The sequence below is a fragment of the Pelmatolapia mariae genome, linkage group LG7 (genome assembly GCF_036321145.2).
Source record: "Pelmatolapia mariae isolate MD_Pm_ZW linkage group LG7, Pm_UMD_F_2, whole genome shotgun sequence".
Lineage (NCBI taxonomy): Eukaryota > Metazoa > Chordata > Actinopteri > Cichliformes > Cichlidae > Pelmatolapia > Pelmatolapia mariae.
Genome location: NC_086233.1, coordinates 52,646,095 through 52,669,996, shown reverse-complemented (window position 1 = coordinate 52,669,996; position 23,902 = coordinate 52,646,095). Strand labels below are relative to the sequence as shown.

Below are 23,902 nucleotides of genomic sequence, written 5' to 3'. Positions count from 1 at the left end.
TATGTGATTATGTGGTGTCAGATTTTTTTCTGTGCACAATGAGCAGATGTATTTAAACTCCATGTCCACCCTTAATTTGGCTTCCTGTGGAGTTGGATAATGATGGCCAATGTGAGCTATCATTGACGACACACGAGTACATATGAACTGGTTGAGACATATTGAGGTTTTTTGGATCTAGCTGCCCAAATCGAACTACAAGAAGAAAAAACTGAAATGCGGCAATCTACAGGTTAGACTCACTTCATTGTGCGGAAATGCAGTCTTGACATTGCAAGTTTAGGTTGTCCTGATCGGTTACAAGATAACCCCTGTTAAAATCCACAGGTTATATCACCCCATAGCCTTTTTTAATATTAAATAAATAGTTACCACTGCTGTATCTAATTTGCCACTTTTAAATGTTTATCAGCAGGCAATAGGATTGTTCATTTTAATCAGATCTCGTTTCCTTCAGTGATTTAAAAAAAGAAGAAAAGAAAAGATCCTCCCCGACAAATTGTAGCGGGTGTAGGATGTCACTGACGGCTTGACCTGTATGCTCTCTTGTCCAGCGGCTATTTGTCGCTCAGGATTCCTACTGGAATGAAAATAAACTCAAGACACGCCAGAATGCGTCCGCAGGCTGGGAGTCCCCTCAGCGCTGCGCGTTTTGTTGTGGGCCCATTCAGCGTATCCTTTGCAGGTGATGCCAGATGTAGATAAGGGGGCCGCCGAAGCCTGTCCTCTGTCTAGACTTGTAGCCTAACCACGGGGATTCACATGGTTGTAATGGTTTACTTTTTTGTTTGCACTTTTCCCCCTAAAAAAGCTCGATTTTTATCATTTTATCACCATAATTGGAACATAACATTACGCACAATTTGCTATAAATTTCAGCCCCAGGCTAAGGGAGAGCGCATTAATACTCATATAGCCAGTGTAAACACTCAAAGCCATAAAAACATATCAAGTCAGATTAAAAAAGCCGCAGACTATTGTGTCTCACTCAGTGAACCGTGATACATGTGCCAAATGCCTAATAATAATATATTGTCAACCATCAGTCACTGATCCACTTGGCGCAGAAACGCTAAATATAAGCAGATTCAGTGTTGCAGGCTCCTGCCTCACGGTGTGGAGGTTTGCACCTCTAGAAGCAAGAACATGTGTAAAACTGAAAGATTAAACTGGCCGAAGGAGTGTGAGTTTTTCTCTTTTTTTTGCACCACTTTTTTTCCCTGAGCTTTTCCAGATCAATCCCCACTTTAAACAAAGTCACGCTTTATAAGCAGCAGATGCGCTGTCATTTCCCATAAAACTGATTTATTTTCACTGGCCATAATTAAAATCTTCTGAATGTTTATGGAACAAATGGATTTTGCATGCAATAATCAGTCCCTTTATTGTTAAGTCCAGCCATGTCTGCCTTCAATAATAAATAATAATAACTTATTTTTTTCTGGAGGAACCGCGAACAGCGCGCATCTCTCTCTTATCTGTTTCAATAATTTACAATAGTCGATAGTGAAACGTGGAAATCATGCACATCTACACAGCTTGTATTTTTTTTCCCCTTTAAAACATACTGTAAGCATTAGCGTTCGGACGTCCAGAGCAGGCTCCCGTGTTTAAATCCCACCATATATTCCCGTTGTGTTCAGTTCAGGTGTGGGCGTTGTGGAGGCAAGGTGTCCCATATATAGCTCGAAAACCAGAATGTCCATGAACAGCTGCGTGTCCTGTCGAAGTGTCATGGGGCAGGAGAGTGGGATCAGATACCTAGATGTACAGGGAACAGTCAGACCTCAAATCCTCCAAAGGGGACTTGAATGAAATGATCCTCCAGCAAAATCCATCCTGGCTGTTATATTCGTTCTTTGAATGTCACTGAGGGTTTTTGCGCATTCCTGCAGCTCGGTGCCTCCAGCTGATCCCGGTACTTCCTCACGTGTCCACGGGACTCGGCACCATACTATTCGGAGTGTCCGGCAACTGAGACGACAGAGAGGTCACATCACTGCCCGAGGAGTTCCCCAGAGAGCCCGCTTCGGAGAAAGACACCTGCCAAAAGGGGGAAATGGTCAATTCAGCAGGGAAATGTCTTACGTTTTTAACAAGACCACAATAGGGAGACTTCAACATGTGTGAATGGAGCCTTTAAATATATCTTTATATACACACAAAGAGGGTTTTTTTTTCTTTTAAAAATGTAAAAGTATGAAATGAATCCATTTAAAACTATAGGCCCAGATTCCTCTCACAATCTCACGAATCCCCATCTTCGATAAAATGACCGCCAGATCAAGTGACTTGATACACACAAAACATGCATTTTGCGTTTAAATGTCTCCAATCTGATGGATAAAGCCATTTATAACTGTGAATTTTATATAAGTGTCTTTCATCACTAAGGTCTCGCTCTTACCCTCCCCCTGTCTGCGCATGTATGTAAGCAGCACCCTTCATGCCATTTCAACATTTTGAATATAATTTATGACGTGCAATCCCACCAGTTGTTGGAAAGCAGGCTGGTCGAGATCGGTCTGCAGGGCGAAGTCGCTGAGGGTTTTCCATGGAGGCTGGTAGGACTGCACCTCCACAGGATTCCCCTGCACGGTGTTGTCGTGCCGGATAGGACTGCCTGCCACCAGAGGTGTGCCTGTCAGGCCCTGCAGATTCTATGAGAGAGATTAAAAAAATACAACATATTTAGTTCAATCAAATATGCGTTAGCCAGCGGATGGATAAAGCTGGGATAAAGGTTAGTGCGCCGTTTGACGAGTAAAACCTTCCAATCTCAATGTGTTTATTAAATTATTAGTTTATTTCCTTTGTTACGTTTTGCATTATTATGTTTTGGGGTTTTTTTTGTTGTTGTTGTTGTTTTTTTTTTTTTTTGGGGGGGGGGGCATTGTTTGTTTGTTTGTTTTTAGCTTATAGTATCGTATAAACAAATAGCTAAAACGTAATGGAAATAAATAAAATGCAGCTCATACGCTTTAAAAAAGAACAAACTAAAATGCAGGAAATATCCACGTATAATAATAATAATAATAATTTTAACCTGCACAATAGCAGTATATGGAGCGGTTTCCGTGTTTCAAAGCTTTATTATTATTGTTATTATTTTTTAGTTTAATTTACATTTCCTTTAAAATAAAATACACTTATTTTAAATGATTTAATTTGTGACTTTCCCCCCTTTTTGTCAATTTTTTTTAATCAGCGTTTCTATTAATTTGTTATTGTTATACATTAGTCATGAGCATCAGCACTGCCTTTTCGTGTTATTACTGGGCTTCAGTTGTCCTACTTTAAATGAAAGTTGCCATGATAAGCTGCTGCGCAGTAGTTACAAAGTAGACTTGTGTTTTTAGGTGTTGAAACGTCAGATTATTTGCAACTGAAAACGTTTGTTTTTTTCCCCGGTGAACTTGTTTACTCACGGTTTTGTCGTTGTGCTGCTGCTGCTGAAGCTGTTTCATCAGGATGGACTTCTTCTTGTCTTTGCAGCGCTTGTTCTGAAACCAGACGCGGATCACCCTGGGGCTCAGGCCGGTCATCTCCACCAGCTGCTCCTTCATCAGAGCGTCCGGTCTCGGATTGGCATTGTAGCAGGTCCGCAGTGTGTGGAGCTGCTTCTCGTTGAGCACCGTCCGCACTCTGGTGGTCTTCTCGGACGGCTTGTGGACGTGGTTCCGGTGATGTGGAGGGTGCCGGACCGAAACTGGATCTAAGGAGACGGAAAATTTAAAAGTTAAACTAAATAACTGCATGTTTTATTTAAGGGGCAAAAGTAGACAAGCCTTTAAAAAATACAAATACCCCATGTCTTATTACAGGTATCACTGTAAACGGTCAAATATACTCCAATGGTATCAACACAATCAATTTAAATATGGAGGCCTTTTAATCGTGAAATAGTGAATGTGTCAAAAATAGATTTGGTGTATATACACAGAACTGGTTAATAGATACATACAAATGTGAATAATAATAATAATAATAATAATAATAATAATAATAATAATAATAATGTGCCTGGTATGTGAACAATAAGCCAGCTTATACCTGAGATGTGTAGCGGTCTGTTGTGAATGTTCCCCGGGCTCAGCGGGCTCCCTGCTGAGGCCCTCTCCATCATCAAGCCGTGGTCCGCCCGGCACAGCAGCTCGTCGTCCCGCAGGGAGAACTCGTCCCCCGGCAGGAGGTGTCGGCTGCACACCGAGCACCGAAAGCACTCCATGTGATACACATTGTCCCGGGCTCTCATCACCAGGTCGCTGCTACAGAAGCCCATGTTACACTTTGCACATTTGATGCCAAATAACCTGCAGAGGATCACGGAGATGTGTTGGTCCCATGCATTAATTCTGTATATTTCTTATTATTTATTTGGACTTAAATCTGATGCTGGTCTCACTTTATGATCCTAACAAAACGAGCACTAGCTTAACTGGGCAGGGAAAATAATTTTAAGCCCTGAATGTCTATAACTCAAATCAGACTGAGCTCTGGGCTTTAATTAACCTGTGCATTTGCAATTAATATAGCCCATCATGATGGACTTATCATTTTGCCTCATCCTTTAAAAAATAAATAAAAAATAACCTGTATTTTTAACGGTTTCTTTAAAAAATAGAAAAGGAAAAAAGAAAATCCAGAAAACTCTGCTGACTTACTACCTTGCATAATCTCTTTTACAGTAAGTCTTTCCGTCTCGGACGAAGCAAGTGCAGGTCTCGTCCAGATGCTGGTTGCACTCTGCACACTTGAGGCAGGCTGCGTGCCACTCCAGGTCCGGGGACACTCTCAGGATGTACTGGTCGTGTATCTGACTTCCACAGCCCACACACATTGCGATTCCTGACTTCTCTGTGAAGTGGGAATGCGATAATGCAAGATCGTATGTGCTCTTTTAATCCTCACGACATCCCTTCAAACCCACGCTAAGCTTAAGAAGAGAAACTATTGCGTACATATCACATCAAGCTTGTAGGTTCATTCCAAGAATATTGCTGAATAATTATAATTAGGCCACAGGGGCTAAAAATATCCCCAAGCATAACGACGTGGGTTTAAAAAAATGACCACAACACACATACACGTTTTATATAGCCCAGTTATGTTAAAGGTGAGGTGTGAACAGGCTTTGTGAACGTATCTCTTGCAAATTTTTAGGAATTTTCTGCAAGCCTTGAATATTATTAAGAGATTAATCATCAAACCCAGGCGTCTAAACAGCGTAAATGACATAAAAGTCCAAATAAACCCCCTCGCACGCACAAAATGAAGGGGAATTAGAAAGGGAATAATCTTACTTTTTGAATGATCCCCCATATCATCCAAGAAAGAAGTGTTGAGCAGGATATCCACCATACAGGAGAAATAGCCGAGTGCAAGGCGACAGACGGAGGAAGAAGAGGAGCAGAGGGGCAGAAGAGACCGTCCCGTCCCGGATGATAAACTTGTATTCCTCCTCCGAGAGGTGGAGAGAAAACAAAGATCATCGACCAGTGACGTCTGCAAACCTGGACGTCTGTGGGTCCGGGGAGAGGGTGCCATGCAAATCTCCTCCAAGACCCCCTGCTCTTTCTGTTCTATTGGCTTCTTGGGCTGGTTTTGTGTGCAGGAGGAGCGTGTGTGTGTGTGTGTGTGTGTGTGTGTGTGTGTGTCTGCGATTTTTCTTTTTAATTTTCAAGCAAGTGTGGCTTGGATGCATTATGCAGTTGTTGTATTTTTTTGTTAGTATTCCTTGCCTTGAAAATGTACACACGGGCCTTATCTCCTCTACTCTTATGTGATTATAATTTTTGCTTCTGCTGTGAGATTTTTGCTATTAAAGCTAGCAGGATGCGTTTAAAGTGATATTGATCTGAAGGTTTAATGAAAACACAGCCTTAAAGCTAGTTCTTCTTTTGCTTCTTTTTCTTCCTATTTGGTTAAACTGTAGTTGTTTTATGCAAATATCATATAAGGTGATTTTTCCAACCTTGTCTTCAAGCTGTCATAGTAAGTAATGCTCACATCAGCAGGGAGCCCTCTACTGGATGAAATATAGATCAGCTGAATATCAATCAGCTGGAGAAGTGAAACATAAATCTTGATCGTTGCTTTGGACAGCTCTTGAAGTTTTGCTCTAGTGGAAAAGAAGTCCTATAATAGCAATCTGCAAGGTGTCCTTTATATGTATACCTCAGGTTGAAGGTAGTTCATATCCACCATCCGCCCTAATCAAGCAGCCCTGTGCTCGCTGTTCAGCTGCTTTTTTTTTTTTTTTTTTTAACTTTTATCTTATTCATACGGTGATTTTAGCATGCAATTGCTTGTAAGGTGTTCTTGGGTATCTTGAGTTGCACCTATAAATTCAAATAAGAAAAAAAACGAAGTATTTTTTTTTCTTTTTTAAACGTCGATCAGCTGCAAAATCAAAACTTACAGAAAATAATGTTGCAGGCCTGATCCGTGAGGCATGGACAAAGAAACCTTCGGGGAGGTCTTGCATAGTGAGTCCTCAGTTCAGTGTGTGGATTCTTCGAGTTTGGTTGGACCTGTTACGGGTTGCGATAAGAGGCGTTTCCAGGGTTTTATCAGTTGGGTGGCACTGGACCAAGAACAAGTCAAGGGGTGCACAGGAAATAGGTATACTGGACACAATTTTGTCATGTGCCTTATAGGTTTATTAAATAAAACAGGTTCAAATACAAGTTTTTGTTGGAAAATTGTTTTGCAAGTGGGGGGAAAATAAATGAAAAAAAAAAACCCTGATGATTTTAATGACTTGCTGGGTTGCAGTTTATCAGTAACACAGTAAGTGATCAATTACTTAATATAAGTAGAATGGAATACAAATATTTGCATGAAAAATAAAGTAGAGAAGAATGAGAAAGCAACATAACTTTCTAATGCCCCTGGAGGTTTTCTTCTAGAGAAGAATGCTGGAGAAGGCCATCTACTGCCATTGAGCAGTTACATTAAGTCACGTTGTAACTCCCCAACAAGTTACACTGAGAGTTCAGGTTGGTGTTACATATAACCTGTAACATTTGCCTTAATGTCAGGACCCAGTATAGCCCAACAGAGGATTACACTGTAAGAAATTATGATTATTCAAAGTAGTTTAAAAAAATTATTTAAAAGGAACAATGTAGTTTGACATAGTTCCATCGCATAGTATGGAACCGATGTACTGCACGCTGAGTTTATAGATATTGCTAATTTCATGTTGCAAGTACTTTTTAGTGTTGTAGCTAATTTGTGTTTAAAAAATAAAGTGAGGGGAGAAAAACTTTCTTTTACTTTATTTTCACTTCTCAAACTGCACACAAAAGAAGCTTTTCAAAGAATCAAGTGTGAGTATATCTCGGTAATATTTGATCATATTTATTCAAAATGTATTCTTTCTTTCTGTCTCGAAATTTATTCTATTATTCTTTATTTTTGTTATTTTGCGTTTTCTCTACGCAGCACTTGCATATATAAGGAACTAGCGGAGGATCTCCAATCAGAGTTAAATGTGCTCCTGCTTGATTTGAAGAGGAAAACAAATATTAACTTAATACAAAAGACCCGGAAAACAAAACATAAAAAAGAAAGCTTCTTTTTATTTATTTATTTTGGTGTTTAATATTTCTGTCAATATGATTAAACTTTACAGAGAGAGAGGGAGAGAGAGGGAGAGGGGAGGGGGAGGGGGAGGAGCAAGAGCGTTGGCCGGAAGTTGCGGTTCTTGATCGAAGCTATCTCGCGAGAATTCCTCGCCGACGTCAGATGACCTTTGGCACAGTTTTGTGTCTGCAGGACTGGAAGGGAGCTGTAGCTTTTGGGGTCCAAGATGAACAGAGCTCTTAACAAATCAAATCTGAAACATTTGGTAAGAATAACGCTAACACTAACTTACAGTGAGGCATTGCATTAATTGGTTAAATCAGTTTTTAACAGTAAACGCTGGTTTCTTTGCAGCAGCTACTAGCTTGCTTTATGACTTAGCTACACATTACCCGGGTCATTGTCGTTTCCAGACGCAAGTGTGCTACAAGAAATTTACACATGTGGCAGTATTAGTTAACATAATGCGACAATAAGTCTACATACTATCTCTACTTTGTGAAATAGCTTAAAAAGGAGTTAATATTTTTGGAACTAAAGCTAGTTAGTGCTAGCCTGACTAGCCTCATGCTTATGAAACGGTTACGAAACTGCCACTTGCAGGTGTTACCAAAGAGTCAAAATTAAAAATACCCATGTCTGGTGAGATGTGTAGGCAATAAGTTGGTGGAAAAATGTAGTTTCCATATGTTTTTTGTATTTTGGGATTCTCCCTGTTATCCAATCAGTTTTTGTTTAACCCCCCTCCCCTTCCCCTTTACATGCCCTACCATAGTTAATGAGAATTTGGAAGGGTTACTTAGAAATTTCTTAATTATTTTACTCATTATGTCAAAAATAACTAGCTTGATCTAGCTTCACAGGCCAGTATCTGCCAGATTAAACCACCTATATCACCTTGAAACTGCACAGGTCCAACCTGCACTGAATAAAATAGAATAGAATAGAATAGACTAGAATAGAATTCAACTTTATTGTCATTGCACATGTCACAAGTACAAGGCAACGAAATGCAGTTTGCATCCATCCAGAATTGCTTTAGCCATGATATAGATATATTACAAAATATATATTAGCAATAATATAGGTATATAGATATATTACAGAAATGGGTTTGTTATAGGTGTGAGGGTACAAAAATGGGTCTATTATGGGTATGTTACAATGTACACGGTATGAAGGTATGTTATGAATATGCTATAACTATAAGTATGTACAGGCTGTAGTGGGTATACACTGCCGTAAAGTACAAGAATTGAGGAAGTGTTTTTTAGCATTTATTGATCGCAAGGTATTTATAAAGTTTTGCAAATGTTTTGTGTTATTTTTCATGCGTATGCTATGGATTCATTATTAAAAATTGTTTGGATCTGACACAAATCCTCTAAAATACATCAAACCTGACAGAAACTTGAACTCATAGTAGATTACGTCATGAAGACAGAGCACTTATAGATAGGTTTATGAAACTCAAATCTGTCATTTAATTCAGGTGGAAACTATAATATTCTGTCCTGTGTAACCTTTGCGAGTGCTTTATTGTGCATTGTGCATATAATGTTTTTCACAGGAAAAAGATATTTACACTGTTCTGTGGGAACCCCTGGTTGAGTTGACATGGCCTGTCCTTTTTGTCCATTTGCTGGTCTTTATCTGAATGACCTTTGCGTCACATGGCTGGTTAACTGTGTGAAGTCATGTCCAGATGAGGCTTGCAGCATCCTGTTTTACTTTGACTGAGCGAGATGCAGCCGTTTTAGAGGCTGCACCGAAAATTGTTTGCCCTCTATCCGCATTATGTGTGCACCTTCCCACAGCATTTATTTCTAAAGATGATCTCAGACTCTGTATCAAAATATTTAATGCACAACCATTTATTCTAAATAAAGCATGTATAAACACAGGTAAAGCATTAGGTAAAAATTATTATGTAGGACATTTGCCTATTATACAATTTTACTGCTCACTCTTGAACACATGAAATTGGTCAGTAGATACTTATGACATTGGATTGTGTGGTAGAAATGAAGATAAAATGAATTCAGCTTTTCTGCTCAACACTACTTCAGGATGATTGTGCTGTGATGATTATGGTGTCTGTGGTCAATTTTAGGTAGCAATATCTATCTCTTTTTTTTTTTCAAATGAAAAACAAATTTGATAAGAATACAGAAACATTCATATGTTTACCAAGCATGTATTTTATTTTTAACCTCTTTAGGCAGCAGAACCAACAAAACAGTGATATATTATCATTTTGACTGATTGTGTTTTCAGACTGGTCTTCTGCAGAGGTTTCAAAGCACCTTGGTCATTGCAGAGCACAACAATGAAAAATTAACTCCTATTACCCTCAATGCCATTACGGCTGCTACTAAAGTGGGAGGAGAGGTGTCCTGTCTGGTCGCTGGAACAAACTGTGCAAAGGTAGGTAAAGCTTTTGATGTGCAGAGTATGTGTGTGCGTGCATGTAAATGGAATAACTAAAATGACGACAGATCGTGTTGCCATTACGGAGCAAACGTGAAGTAAATATTAGTTAAACTGATGACAAATTTGTTAAGGGTGCAATAAAAGTGGCTGATTGCAGGAAACCTGGTTCTGACCAGAGTGATGGTGTTCTGATAAAGTTACAGACTCACTCCTGCTGCCACAGGCACAGTAGGACAGGCTTTATTCAGCACTTCTTCCAGTTCTCCAGAGCTAAAATTGGTTGGGTTTAATGTAAAAGTACAATCATGGAGCTCTTAGATGGAGACTAAGTTCAGCTTCCCTCCCCCCTTTATTAAACAACAAAGTAAAACAAAACGCAACAAAGGCAGGCATGGATCACCTCTGCTATTGTTGGTGTGTTTGTGCTTCACTATTGGAGTAGGATGTTATAGTGTGTATTTTGCTGTACACGAAGATATGCACAAAGAAAGTTGGATGTCGTTTCTGTGTTTTCAGGTTGCAGAGGAAATCAGCAAAGTGAAAGGTGTGAAGAAGGTCCTGGTGGCCCAACATGATTCTTACAAAGGTGGCCTACCAGGTATTGTTGGCGCTTCTTTTTTAAATATTTGCCAGTCTCTGAGTGATGTGGTAATTAACTTACACAGAGAGTAATAATATAATATAATGTATTTAATTAACCGCTCATATGGTTAAGAGATTAAGAACAGGTGTCACAGCATTCGTAGTATGCCATCTGCCTAATGTTGTTTCTGGTCTCGGACTATTTATTATTGAGTGATTTGTATATATTGTGCTATTTCCTAAATCTGTAACATATTGTATTGTTAAACAATCTAGTCTGTTTCTGTTAATGTTACTGTATTGGAGCAACTGTAACCCACATAATTTCCTTAAGGATTAATAAAGTATGCTGATTCTGATTTGTTTGTTTTATTAGAGGAGTTGACTCCACTTATCCTGCAGACACAAAAGCAGTTCAACTTCACTCACATCTGTGCTGGTGCCTCAGCTTTCGGAAAGGTAAATCACAGTAGACAAATGATGCTTGTATAACTTGCATTTCTGTATTTTATTACTCTTTTATTTTTTTGTCTAGTCACTAAATGAACTAATATTCTATTGTGTATATTTAACTGTGAAATCAGAAGCTCTTAGTTGATGTTATTTTGTGAAAATCCTGCTGTGAACAAAATGCCAAGCAAACATCTCTGTGAACTATACTGTGGCTGCCTTCCTCTTTTGTAGAACCTGCTTCCCAGAGTGGCTGCCAAGTTGGACGTCGCCCCAGTTTCAGATATTATTGAAGTCAAATCTTCAGATACTTTTGTTAGGACCATCTATGCAGGTAATCTTTTGTAAGCATGTTATGATATTGAGATCTAGCATTCTCATTGAGTTACAGATTTGTTGAACTACATTTTTAATGCACAGGTACAATAAACAATCTGCACTTTTCTAATTATTCTAAATATTCTTAACTATTTAAACATCTTTCAGTATCCTGCTCTGTTTGCACACTATGTGTACGCTAATTTAAATAACTGTACAGTACTCTGCTCTGGTAACTATTGTCCATGATGTAAATATGTAAAAATTGTGCTTCTGTTCTGTGTCCTGTTCTGTTTGTATATGTGTCTTTTTGCTGCTGATACAACCAAATTTCCCCTTGTGGGACAATTAAAGGATTATTCTATTCTATTCTATCAGTTTGACTTTCACTTTTATAATGGAAGTCAGCTTTTTTGTAATGTAGTCATCTAATTAAATGTTGGGATTAAACAGGAAATGCCCTCAGCACTGTGAAATGCAACGAGCCGATCAAGGTCTTCACCATCAGAGGGACTTGCTTTGAAGCAGCTCCAACAGAGGGAGGGGGTGCTGCATCAGAAGAAGGTGTAGTAGCTTACAGATTTATCCTGAACACGCTTAGAAACTAGGTGAAATTTTGGATGATGTTCAACAGCACCTTATTTGTTTTTATGTTTGAAATTTGTTTGTTTTTTGTTTTTTTTAATTGTTACTGGTTTGTCTGATCTGCAGTGTCTGCTTCCTCTCCGGTTGGAATTTCTGAGTGGCTGAAACAGAGTCTGACAAAGAGTGACCGTCCAGAGCTGACAAGTGCTAAAGTTGTGGTGTCAGGAGGTGTGCATAAACTGTTGAAGTTTGAATTTGGCAAAATATTTGTTTGTAACATAGACTTGCTATTGTATAGTTTAACAATGTGCACAGTAGACTAATGGTGTCTCTTTTCCTTTCTTTTTTCCTCCCTCAGGTAGGGGCTTGAAGAGTGGAGAAAACTTCAAGTTGCTTTATGACCTTGCAGATAAACTGAATGCTGCAGGTATTCTATTCTGGGAAAGTTTGGGTCATTTATGACTTTGCTTGGTTGCTTTTTTTGGCCCCATTTTAATTGCAAAATGTTCTTTTTCCAGTTGGTGCATCCAGAGCTGCAGTGGATGCTGGCTACGTCCCTAATGACATGCAGGTTGGACAGACTGGCAAAATTGTAGCACCGGTAGGTTAACAAAACAAACTATTTTTGATTGGTTATAGTGAAAATTAAGGTTTAAAAGGGGACAAAGTCTGTGTAAGTTTGCTTTTGACTGATGCCTGTTAGCCTTCATGTAGCAAATCACTATGATTATGATGGCTGCTATTCCCCCTTTTTTTTTCTTTTTTTTCTTTTTTTTAAAATAAAAAGGTTAACTTCCCATTATGTGATTCTGTCAGGTTACCCCAGCTGTGATTACCCACACATTAGGCCTCACGAAATATACATGATGGCACATTTTGGGCGCCTAAATGATTTAGCTGATCCATTAAAACAGAGTGCAGTGGATGTCTGGTCAGAGCCCCAGACCAGTCCAGACTGTCCAAATTAGATTTTCTAAATGTTATGACAAGCGTTTGGAATTTGGCTTAGTTAATTAAATACAGTCTAAATCTGGTTAGTTTATTCACCCCACCAATCTAAGAATGTTTAGTGATTCATTTTATTCATGTAAGATAAGCTCTCCTATGCCAATTAAAGCAAATGTTATCATACGGTTTAGTGTAAACATCAGAGTCAGGTGTCCTGGAATCATTTCTGTAATCAGAGTTCTGATGTTGCTCTATATCAGAGTTTTAGGGTATAAAATAATAATAATAATTGGCAGTATTGGCGAAACAGTATAAAACATGTCTGTCTAGAGATTTGTATGTCTATCTTAATTTATTTATCTGACTAATTGGAATCAGAGCTGTGTGTGAAAAGGGCTCTGGCTGACTGACATAAAAGTCTTTATTGTGTTATTAAGATATAAATAAAAAAAATTCCATTTGGAATGACAAACTAATTTTAAAAAATGTGCTGTTTGCTTTGTGGAAATGGAAACCTGCAGTTTATGTGATTTTTTTTTTCTTTTTTTTTTTTCTTTCATCTGACTGGTAGAACGTAGTCAGTCACGTTTGTAGAATGATGTTCTTATCCTCTGAAACTTCCAAGTGCAACAATAACCCTGAACTAAAATATTCATCTGGTATTAAAATGGTTGGGAGCGTTCTTCCAAGGAAGGTTCAGGAGATGTAGTAATGGCCGACCCTTTGCAGGCTCATCTAGACACTATGCAGCCAGAGTCCATGGCCTAGCCTTGAGCTTAAACTTCAGATCCTAAGCATGTAACACATGTAACATTTGCCTGGTTGTATTGTGCTTTTCATGTTCACAGGAGTTGTACATTGCTGTTGGTATCTCAGGAGCAATCCAGCACCTGGCAGGAATGAAGGATAGCAAGGTAAAGTCACTGGAGCGGTGTGTGCTCCATTTTCTATTTTTCCAATTTTCTTCTCTTAACTTTGTTAGTTTGTAATAAACAGAATGGAAAGTTTCACTTCTAATATTAAATTTTTAAAAATAATAAAGTTGCACTTGGTGTTCTCTGGTGACTTAACATTGTCATCCAAAAAACATGTTTACCTGGTATGGTTATGCTCAAAATACCCACTGAGATGATTTTGGCCTTTGCTGTGGGTTTTAATTGTTTTTGTCTTGTTTATATCATGAATCTTTTACTCTTCGTTAGCAGTGGGAGGAAAAATTCAATATATCTCAAATGCATAAATAGAATGATATTTTGCTTGACGATATTGGATCGATACAGGGACATCAAATATTGATATTTTAATAAATAAATTAAAATACTATGAACAACAGGCCTCATCTCGCCTGATAGACTGCATCCTTTCTGCAAACATTTGGAGTCTGATTTGGAGTGACTGCAGTCGCTCTCAGAGAGAATGCTGAAGGTCTGCAAATAGTTATCATCTAATTTATAAATGCAGACAGATTGATGTTGGCAGTCTCTTTCAATGGGCATCGCTCGACGGGACTCTGCACAACTGGCTACCAGCTTGTTTGTATTTTGGTTGTATTCTTGTGGAACATGAAGAAAAAAAGAAGGAAAATGAATTGCAAGAATTGCAAAACGTTCAAAATCATAAAAGTGTGTCAGGAGTGAAGCATCATATTAAAGTCTGCCCGTTCACAACTTTGTTTTTTAAACAATCCGTTTTCTGTGTCCATTGTGAAAACTAAAGTAAAATCTAAAGAAACATAAATGTAACATTTTGGTTGTTTTTGTCTTTTTTTTTCCACTTCAGACTATTGTTGCTATCAACAAGGACCCTGAAGCTCCTATTTTCCAGGTGGCTGACTACGGTTTGGTAGCCGATCTTTTCAAAGTAAGCCTCTGGGATTGATATGGCTATAATGATGTCACTATGATCCCACATTAGGAAGCAACCAAGCAATGCCTGGATTTACTTTGTATGTTTCTCGAGTCGTGAGTGATAGCCAGAATATAACATTTGCTCTCTCCTGGATAAATTTTGCATGATGCCTTATTCCACCTAATGGAAATGTGCAACTGTTGAATTATTAAATTCTTGAATTAATCTGAGGAGAGTGCAAGCTATAACTCTCCTGATATCAGAAGATATAAAAACAGATCAATAGCTTACAGAAGTTGGCTTCAGCGTGGTTTTAAAGCCTCTGCTTGCCAGGCCTCTTATATGCTCAGTTGCATTCAGGTGTCTAGCTGATACTTTGGGATGGCGAGCCAGGTGTACTAGCATGACTCAGTGGAGTCCAGTGCTGCCTGCAAAAGTCTGTTTTCATTTGTGTCCTGGTGATCATGTTTTATTTAGGTCCTCGGTAGTGCCTGAGCAGCCCAGGTGTCCTGACCAACTCTGTAGCAGTGATTAGTAATAATAGCTTGTGGCAGCAGAGTTGCGACCTACCAGGCAATGAGATCATCTTACGTGTGATCGTTCCACAGATAACTGATTAAAATGGATAGGCTTTCTACTACTGCCTCCAAATGGTGAATTGATACCCAGCTGGGTAGTGTAGTGGTAAGACTACACACCTTCGGAGTGGGAGTCACAAGTTCGATTCCCACCCGGTATCCAGTAAGGGTCCTTAGCAGCTAAAAGAGGCCTTTGAATCTGTTTTTTCTAAACTGTACAGACTACATTATCAGGGTTGTTATTTATTTTTTTAGGCCAGAAGTCTTTCTGAATTCATCATTGAATGTTTCAGTATCTGCAGCCTGCTGTACTATTGATAAATCTCCAAGTACCAACATGCAGCGTCCTTTGCCTAATAAACTCCTAAATGTTGTGATATGGATTATTCTGGGGAAAATGATGACAGGTTCTTATTAACATTTATCTTCAAATAAACCTGGGAATTACGTCACTGGTGATAAATGAAGAACAGAAATGGCTTGAAAGGGCTGCAGCTGAGAAATGTAATGCAATGCATTTGTTGAACAGTGCTAGTGCAAAATAGTGGACAAACACTAAATGTCTTCACTGTTTTTCTTTTAAGGCTGTTCCTGAGATGACTGAAGCTCTCAGCAAGTGAAGAGAGACAAACTCCCACCAGAATCTGATAACGACCAGTCTCCACCTTAAGAAATATTTAAAGCTGCGAGGCCTGCTTGCAGAGAATTTCATCATCTTCTCTCCGTTAATCTCAGTGAATACATTGTACTTACCTTTTGGCTGGAGGTTTCCTTTTTTTGCTTACGGTAGTACATGTGTTATTTGTATGTAACTTTCTGGGACATTAAAGGAGATCTTTGGAAATTCTCAGCTCTGTGATTCCTTCTAAGATGTAGCTCTTCGTGCTGACTTAGAGGTTATGTGACTAATGACATGCTCCTTGAAAGTTTATTTAATTGACACTAATGACTTGTTTTATTAACTTGCCATGTTTTTCACTTTATTGGGTTCATTTTGCAATGATGTCTTTCCATGATCAAGATAGAAAGTGCCTGTTGACAGAACAATAAACAGACTTTGCAATATGGTGGCAAATCTGAGAGGTTCATGCTATTCTGTCCTGTTCAGCATTTTATTCTAGCTTTCGAGTCCCTCGCTGTTTTTGAGCTGTGACTAGATGACCAAACCCAATCTGAAATATTTACACAACTTCCAAACATTAAAGTAATACAAAGAAAAAAAGATAGACCTGAATTGTGTGAAATATGTCATGTGTAGGTAGGTTTTTCAGTTAGCTTGTCGAGTGATGGTCATGCCATAGTTTGCAAAATCTCAGACATTTGACTCAGCTGGGTTTGGTCGGTTTCCAGTCATGGCATCTGGATAAAAACTCAACACGACTCATCCATCAATCAAAAGGATTCTGCACTCTCTTCACTCACAGAATTTAGATTAAAAATGTTAACGCAAATATAGAAACGGATTAGAAAGAAGATCCAATGGTACCCTGCAGCAGTCCATCAAAGAGGACTTTTCTTTATGAGTTTGGAGATTCTAGACAGACAAAACGGCTCATATACATATTACACTCAGAAAGAAACTTTCACTTTATATCTCAAATCAGTCCCTACGCCATTATCTCCACATCTACAAAGTGTATCAGAGGAACTAAGCCCTCAGCACCATCCTCTCACTGGTTTCATTTCCTAGAAATCAGACTTTAATGTATCAAAAGTGATTTTCAGTTTTCAGTTTTGGACAAAAGCCCCATTGCTGGTTTCTTTTAGTAAAAGTGTTTTTATGAGTGTCAATTCCTGATAAGTGTTGCCTGATAACAAGTCTGCTTCCCTCTCTCATCCATGCCCTTTGTTTGTGCTGCTCCCACGGGTTCATCCTCTCAGCTCCAGTAGTACAAAGAGGATGTCAGACATACAGTTTATGTGCCAGTGACTCCCAGCAGCGAAGTTTGGGAATTTAGTAGAGCAATAATTTTTGTGGCTGAAATAAAGAGCGAGTCCTGTGAAGTTATACATTTTACAGGCTCTTATGTCTCTGATAGACGGTTGATTTGAGTATCTACTGGCCCCATCATCCTATACTTCTCCTCTAGGAGAGGCTCGTTACCCTGCAGATGGATGACTGTCTTGGAGTTGAGCCCGACTCGGCTCTCCTGGTTCCTCTTGTTGTAGATGTTGACCCTGTGTTCCAGCTCGGGGCTGGTTTTCGTGGAACCTGTTGGGCTGGGTGGTTTCAGGTTGACGGGGTCGAGGCCCTTTTGTGTGAGACACGAGTCCTCAGACAGAGAAGAGAGCAACTCCTGCACCACAGCGCTGGGGCTCCCTCTCGGCTGAGTGCCCAGAGCCAGAGGGCTGCTGTAGGGCGGAGGGTAGCAACGTTGGTCGCTGTAGTCTGTGGACGTGGAGGCCTCACGCACCGTGGAGCTGCAGTCCATGGTGGAGCCAAGTGTGTGGCTGCTGATGCTGTGCTGACGGGTGCTGAAGCTGGCGCGGGACACTGTGGTTGTGGAGGCTTCGCTGACCGAGCTGCCTGTGCGCTGCAAACGGCTGGACGGCACCGCTTCGGCGCTTACCAAAGAGGGCGGTAGCTGACTCGGGTTGTTAGGCAGGTGCACATCTATGGCTGCTGTTGTAATGACTCGCGCTGGGTCTGGGATCCCTGTGTCTACAAAATAAGACAATGTGTAAGAGCCTGAAATATTGTGGTGCCACTTTGATTGAAGAAAGAGTCTGCTGAAGCTTACCACTGCTTGGCTCACTGTAGTACTGGCTGATATAGTTGTTCATGTCATCTTGACCATGATGATCTAAAAAGACAAAAGAGGAAAAATGGAATTCAGAGTGAACGTGGAAGCTGATCTGTAGTCCAAACTAAAAGCATGGACTACAGATTATTCGTTTGTTCATTCAATGTTAATTTGCAATTGATCACAATGCCTAAAAATTTTACATCATCATAGAATTTTATTATTACAGATCTGTCATTCAATATTTTCTTCATCTTCTTTTCAATTTCCAAAAATCATGAATATAGTTTTCTTGACATTAAGGGACAATTTATTAACATCAAGCTACATCATAAGAATTTCAACTACTTTGAATTTGCATAATTGAAATTGTGTATGACTGGTGACTTGGAATACAATAAAATCTAGACACTCACTAACCAATAATTTATTGAGTCCAACTACTGCTGCTGTTTAACGCAAATATCTAATCAGCGAATCACATGACAGCAACTCACATTATTTAAGCATGTGGAAACAAGACGAACTGCATAGTAGACACAAACTGTTCACACAGTAAAAAAATATAGAAATTTCTCTGGCAGATAATGAAAAAGCAGGAACCTTTCTCTATTTTAATTGTTATTGCTCATCTAGTACTTAATGTAGTGTAGTATGACTGGCAGTGGGGGAGGTCTTTATCAGTAGGAAAAAGTGTAAAACTTAAATACAGTTAAAAGCCCAAAATCTATGCCCTCCTTCACATTTTCAAAACATGTTCACTGGGGCCGGATTGGAGTCTTTGCTGGGCCGATTCTGGCACCCGGGCCTTATGTTTGACACCAGTGCTTTAATTTAAATGAAAATAAACTCTTTCAAGTACTCGTTTTATGTGACAGAACAGTCCAAATTGAAAAGGTGATCATCTTACAATCACATAAAACATAAATCAGGAAATTGATTTTATTACAAAATATGAATTTAGCAAATGTTTTATACTTTTTGGTTGAAATATTATTACCACTGAACAACTAATCAGTAATTACTATTAATATATTAGCTTACAAATTATTTCAGCTCAATAGTAATGAACACTTTTGGTGTGTGGAAATGTTTCGCAGATAGTAAATGAGTCAAACTGTTTCTCTTAAGTGCTTTCCAAGGTCCCAAAGGACCATCACCAGATGATCAATACCACATGAGTATATGAGGTTCAGGCCCAGTTAAAAGGTTGTCTGAGTAGAAACACTGTGGCTCAGATGTATGATAGATCGCACTGTGATTTATAGCTTTGATAAAGGAAAAGCCTCAGTGTTTGGAGCCCTGACATCACTTGTACTGACAGTGCTTTGTTGCTTTTAAGTCCTGTAAGTTATGACCTGTCACTGTGTGAAAGGTTTATAGTCCATCTATGTGCGGCACCAGAATTTTGATGTGGACTCTGAGCTGAACGTTTTGGAAAACAGGACACCGACACTGTGTCGTGTATGTTGGCCACGATTAACGGCCCAACACTCCACCATGAAGAGCGGAGCAATGTTCAAGGTTTTTGAGTCAAAAGGGATTTCTTTCAAAATTTCTAACCAACCCAAAGGTTGGCCAGGTTCTTTTAGTCTACCAATTCCCCCTTCTCCATGTGTAAGCATGGACGTGATTTACCACGGAAAGTGCGGCCTGGATTCCTTTCCATGCACACAGGTCGTTGATAACTTGTAATACAAAGAGCTTGGGTATTCTGGACAGTTACCTGCAGCACCCCCAGGCTCTCTAACTTTGTTTGGCCTGTGATGCTCAGAGGCCCCAGGGGCCAGACCGTCCACCTCCTGGAAACTGCTGCTCTGTTTACCCCACATATGGTGGATCTGCATGGCTGCTTCACGCTCTGCAACAAGATCCAGGTCCTGCTGAGCCAGGTGGGCCCTGAGCTGCCTGATTTCAAACTAAAAAAAAGAAAAAGAGATGAGAGAAAAGGACAGAAGAATTTAAAATAAAACACACAAGTGTTTTGAACACAAACAGTCTTTGTCTTCATTTCTGGATTGAAGTGGAGAACACAGTGATGTTCACTGTTTTATTTTGGTAATGTGACTTAAAACAGTGACAGAACCGCAACTCCATATATTGCTATGAGGTATTGCATAGTGCTGATTATGTGATATCCAGACTGCAGCAAAAAGATTATGCAGCTGTGCTGTGAGATCGATTGTCTTATCATCTTTGTCTTTTTGAGCACAGATTTATTATTTTAGTGCACATCACTTTGCTGCCCTCTGCTGGTCACACACAGCTATAAAGTTGCACGAGGGATAGAGAAGAGATAAGAACACATACGGCCTGTTCTTGGCAGATCTGGGTGAGTCGATCAAGCTGTTCCTCCCTCACAGCCTTGGCCTTCTCATACTGTTGGATCTCCAGCTCCATTTCCACCTTTACTTGCAGGACATAGGCTGGAAGAAAAGGACATGTTACACTCAGTAAGATATTTTTATCTTGTAAATAAAAGCCATCATATTTTCAAAGTTGGTGCCAGATGACATGGACTACTACCTGCAAAGCTTGTGTAAAAAGAGCTGTATGTTTTAAGAGAAGATTTGAAGGAATATTTGGACTGCTTTAGATTTCACAGCATCCTTTGAGTGGTTGGTGTAGGTGCTGACAGCTGACTTGAAACATAAGCGTTTAAAAAAAAAGTATCTCTTAGAAAAACTATAAGAAAGGACATGAACATGAAAACATGATTTATTTATTCTCTCTAAATGAAAATACTGAAAAAATGATCAAATTATTTGCCTATAGTGGCTTTTCTGTAAGTACTGAATCCATTATCACATATTATGTCCTTCTACTATCATTACTGGTAAAAATAATAATAAAAAAAAAATGATAAAAGTCTCAAGTGAGCCAACAACCTGCAGATTAAAGAGGCTGATACCACTGGGAGCACTATGCATTATCTAACTGACAGTAAAGGACAGGATGTAGGGGACACCAGCCCCTCCTAGCCTTACCGTCAATGATCCTCTTAACCCTCCAGATCCGCAGCGTAACGATGAGACCGATAGCATCCCAGGGGCTGCTGGGGCCGTTGGCCACTGTGGAGGCCACCATGGGGGCCAGAGAGAGTACGATGACAGCTCCATCAAACACCTGAGAAAGTGCACACATACACACACACACACAGACCAGGTTACTGCTATACTGCTTTGAGCTTATGTAGTTGCCAGTCTGAGCTATGACATTGAAGGAATGACACTGCAGTGAAAGAGGGCCCCAAGTCAGGACTAATGGGACTCACGGGAGCCTACCTCTACTTTGTTCTCGATGTAATCCCATATCCCCAACACCACGATCCTGAACACGGTCTGAGACAGCAGGAATAGGGGTGGGGGGCAGAGATAGGGACAGTGAGCAAATTACAAAGGAGCAAGATGGAAGAATACAATCACAGCTAAATTGAGAGAGAGAGAGACAGAGAGAGATAGAGTGCAGTCTGTGGTCATCATCAATAATAAACCGGACATTTCATCCCCTCTTTTATTCTTTCAGTGCGAATTCATCAGTTAAGCCGTATTCACACGCAGCAAGAGCAAAAATTAGAGACACCGCACTATCTCCTTCTGCTGACACAGCAGCGACTGCGGAGAGCAAACAAACCTCCATCTTCTGCCATTCTGAACAAACTTCACAAACCAGTCAAACTGCTGATTCCACTGCTTCAGAGTAACACTGAGGGGTTCCCTCTGTTGACTCCAGCTAAACAAAAGTTACCACTCAGATGGTCAAGTTTAAAGAACTAAGACAAATTCGGCTGGCTCTGAGGAAAACGGTGATCAATACAATACAATGAACTTACCTGGGGCCTCGAAATTATTTAAAACTGGCAGCACAGAAAAGCCCGAAAGGTTCAGTTTAAAAACAAATGCATGCGCCGCAGATCAATCGAATAACCTAAGAAGGAACCGGGCGTGCCAGCTTTAACAGCAGTGGTTATACGTGCACATTCAGGGTACGTGTGCACGATTTTAAATCTTTTATATATGAGCGCGGTAAACGGAGGTGTGCTCTTGTTCACCTGCACTAATCACAATCTAATCATGCCGTGACAGAGGGCATCGGGCATTTCATGGCGTTATTAGTATTGTAATGAGAATCTGCCAGTGTAACTCACTTGCCCACACATACTGCACAACATAGCATTAATCAAGAGGCAGCTGCATCAGCTGTAAGTGAGACTGGTTTTTTTGCATCGAGTGGAGGAAGACTCACCTCAGTGAAGAACACAGAAAGAATGGCCAAGCTGATCCAGTGGATGATGCTGGCAAACTGGAATGCATTATTAACTAAAGGGAATAAAAAAAGAGAGGAAAAAACTGATCAGGAGATGTGGTTAAAGGTTGATGCTGTATTTTGTTAGGAATATAACAAACAACCTGCACTGTACATGCTGCATAACACTGACAGGTTGCAGTAAGTCTGTGGAAAATGCAACTGAAGAATGAGGCATCATGACAAGTATGAAACCAGTGCATACTGTGCATGCACGCGTCTTCTTTCTATTCATCAGGCTAATTGTGGACAAGCTCAAACAGCACTACGCTGTCAGCTGAAGCGCTTCTCGTCACGCCCCACATCTTCCCAATCTGTCTCTGTTTGCTGTGCTCAGTGATCTGTCTATCAGTCAATTCATCTTCCTCCAGTCCTCCCCACAATCACCCGGCAGCCGACTCCGCGTTGCTCGATTCCTTTGTCCGCTATCTCCCTTCACACATTTGTCTCACTTTCCTTTTGTCTGGTCAGTGAGTCGGTCCCGGGGGAACAGTAAAGACCTGAATGCATTTGGATATTGCTGGTGTAAGACCATGTGTGTTAGCCCTCTGACATCAAAAAGGCCAACGCTCCCGACCCTCTGCTCATGATAGATGAGGATGTCTTCACCGAGCCAGATAATGTAGATAAAAGGTGATACTGGGGTGAGATGGGTCGGACTGGAATTTCAAGCACCTGTCATTCAGTGTTAACTGTGGAATACTAATGGAAGGTTTTTTTCCCCCCAGACCGTGATTGATCAGAGCCTTGGGTCCCAGAACAGATCATAAATGACACTCACTCATTACACAGTAGATTTACGAGATGAGGTTAGCAGCAATTTATTTTCTTTGCAAAAACAAAAACTTACCTGAATTGTGTTCTAGTCAAAGTTCTTTACTTATAAAATAGTATATTATATGATTTTAAAAATACTAACAAATATATATTATCATTGTAGTTTTGACAAGGATAGCTTAAATTCACATTTACGTCACAATGATTTTCATTGATGATTGATTTTATGCAAATGAGGGTGTATCCAGTTTTAAAAAAAAATCCCAGCCACATTTTTCCCCGCTTCGGTTTCACTCACACTGTAACAGCTTGGTGTCTATGAGCAGCTCCAGCAGCAGCAGCACCACCACCAGAATGACACAAGCCACTAGGAAGCAGTTGAAGCCTGCCGACAGCAGACAGACCTGCCACAGCGCTGCCCTTCGTCCACAGCATGGCTTCAGCCAGTTTGACCTGAGTGGAGGGGGAGCAAGGCGGTGTGAGACACAGAAAGGCAGAGAAGACACGCCGTGAGTCTCGCTGAACAGAACTCAGATCTGACGGGAACACTCAAGGTCGAATCAATAAAACACACGGAACATCAAAATGGAGCAAATTTGTAGGGTATTCAGCCTTCTCAGTTCAGCATTCTCCTAAAATGTTTTTCAGCAGAGGGCACTATTCCTCATTTAAGCCATAAAAAATGCAAGAAATGAATGCTGGAACGAATTTACAGTCTTAGATTTAAGAGTTTAAAAAAGTGAA

General features: G+C 39.9%; 3 protein-coding genes across 3 annotated transcripts in view; 1 reads left to right on the top strand and 2 right to left on the bottom strand.

Annotated features, from left to right (window-relative positions):
- Positions 1 to 1,563: 1,563 nt before the first annotated feature.
- isl2a (ISL LIM homeobox 2a) lies at positions 1,564 to 5,492 on the bottom strand. The gene is given in 7 exon segments (XM_063481119.1): positions 1,564 to 2,043; positions 2,493 to 2,660; positions 3,429 to 3,715; positions 4,054 to 4,313; positions 4,668 to 4,857; positions 5,304 to 5,381; positions 5,384 to 5,492. Coding segments are annotated over 7 exon segments (1,209 nt in total). The 3' UTR covers positions 1,564 to 1,926.
- A 2,235-nt stretch (positions 5,493 to 7,727) lies between these two features.
- Positions 7,728 to 16,182, top strand: etfa (electron transfer flavoprotein subunit alpha). The gene is made up of 12 exons (XM_063479669.1): positions 7,728 to 7,855; positions 9,868 to 10,017; positions 10,540 to 10,621; positions 10,982 to 11,064; positions 11,290 to 11,389; positions 11,827 to 11,937; positions 12,085 to 12,186; positions 12,317 to 12,385; positions 12,477 to 12,559; positions 13,755 to 13,820; positions 14,686 to 14,766; positions 15,917 to 16,182. Exons 1-12 carry the CDS (start codon positions 7,817 to 7,819, stop codon positions 15,950 to 15,952), a joined length of 1,002 nt encoding a protein of 333 aa, XP_063335739.1. The 5' UTR covers positions 7,728 to 7,816; the 3' UTR covers positions 15,953 to 16,182.
- The window catches only part of tmem266 (transmembrane protein 266), a 29,211-nt gene continuing 21,407 nt past the window's right edge, over positions 16,099 to 23,902 (bottom strand). The window contains exons 4-11 of the mRNA XM_063479668.1: positions 23,457 to 23,611; positions 22,322 to 22,395; positions 21,361 to 21,417; positions 21,064 to 21,202; positions 20,387 to 20,502; positions 19,803 to 19,995; positions 18,074 to 18,136; positions 16,099 to 17,994 (exon numbers count right to left, since the gene is read on the bottom strand). Of these exons, the coding sequence (XP_063335738.1) occupies positions 17,357 to 17,994; positions 18,074 to 18,136; positions 19,803 to 19,995; positions 20,387 to 20,502; positions 21,064 to 21,202; positions 21,361 to 21,417; positions 22,322 to 22,395; positions 23,457 to 23,611 (1,435 nt within the window). The 3' untranslated portion in view covers positions 16,099 to 17,356. The remainder of the gene's footprint in view (positions 17,995 to 18,073; positions 18,137 to 19,802; positions 19,996 to 20,386; positions 20,503 to 21,063; positions 21,203 to 21,360; positions 21,418 to 22,321; positions 22,396 to 23,456; positions 23,612 to 23,902) is intronic.

Excerpts from the sequence above, each read along its gene's own strand:
- etfa (XM_063479669.1), top strand. The coding sequence starts at position 7,817 with ATGAACAGAGCTCTTAACAAATCAAATCTGAAACATTTG. Across the intron at positions 12,187-12,316 it reads TAAAGTTGTGGTGTCAGGAG|GTAGGGGCTTGAAGAGTGGA; the intron begins GTGTGCATAAAC and ends TTCCTCCCTCAG. Across the intron at positions 14,767-15,916 it reads TGGTAGCCGATCTTTTCAAA|GCTGTTCCTGAGATGACTGA; the intron begins GTAAGCCTCTGG and ends TTTTCTTTTAAG.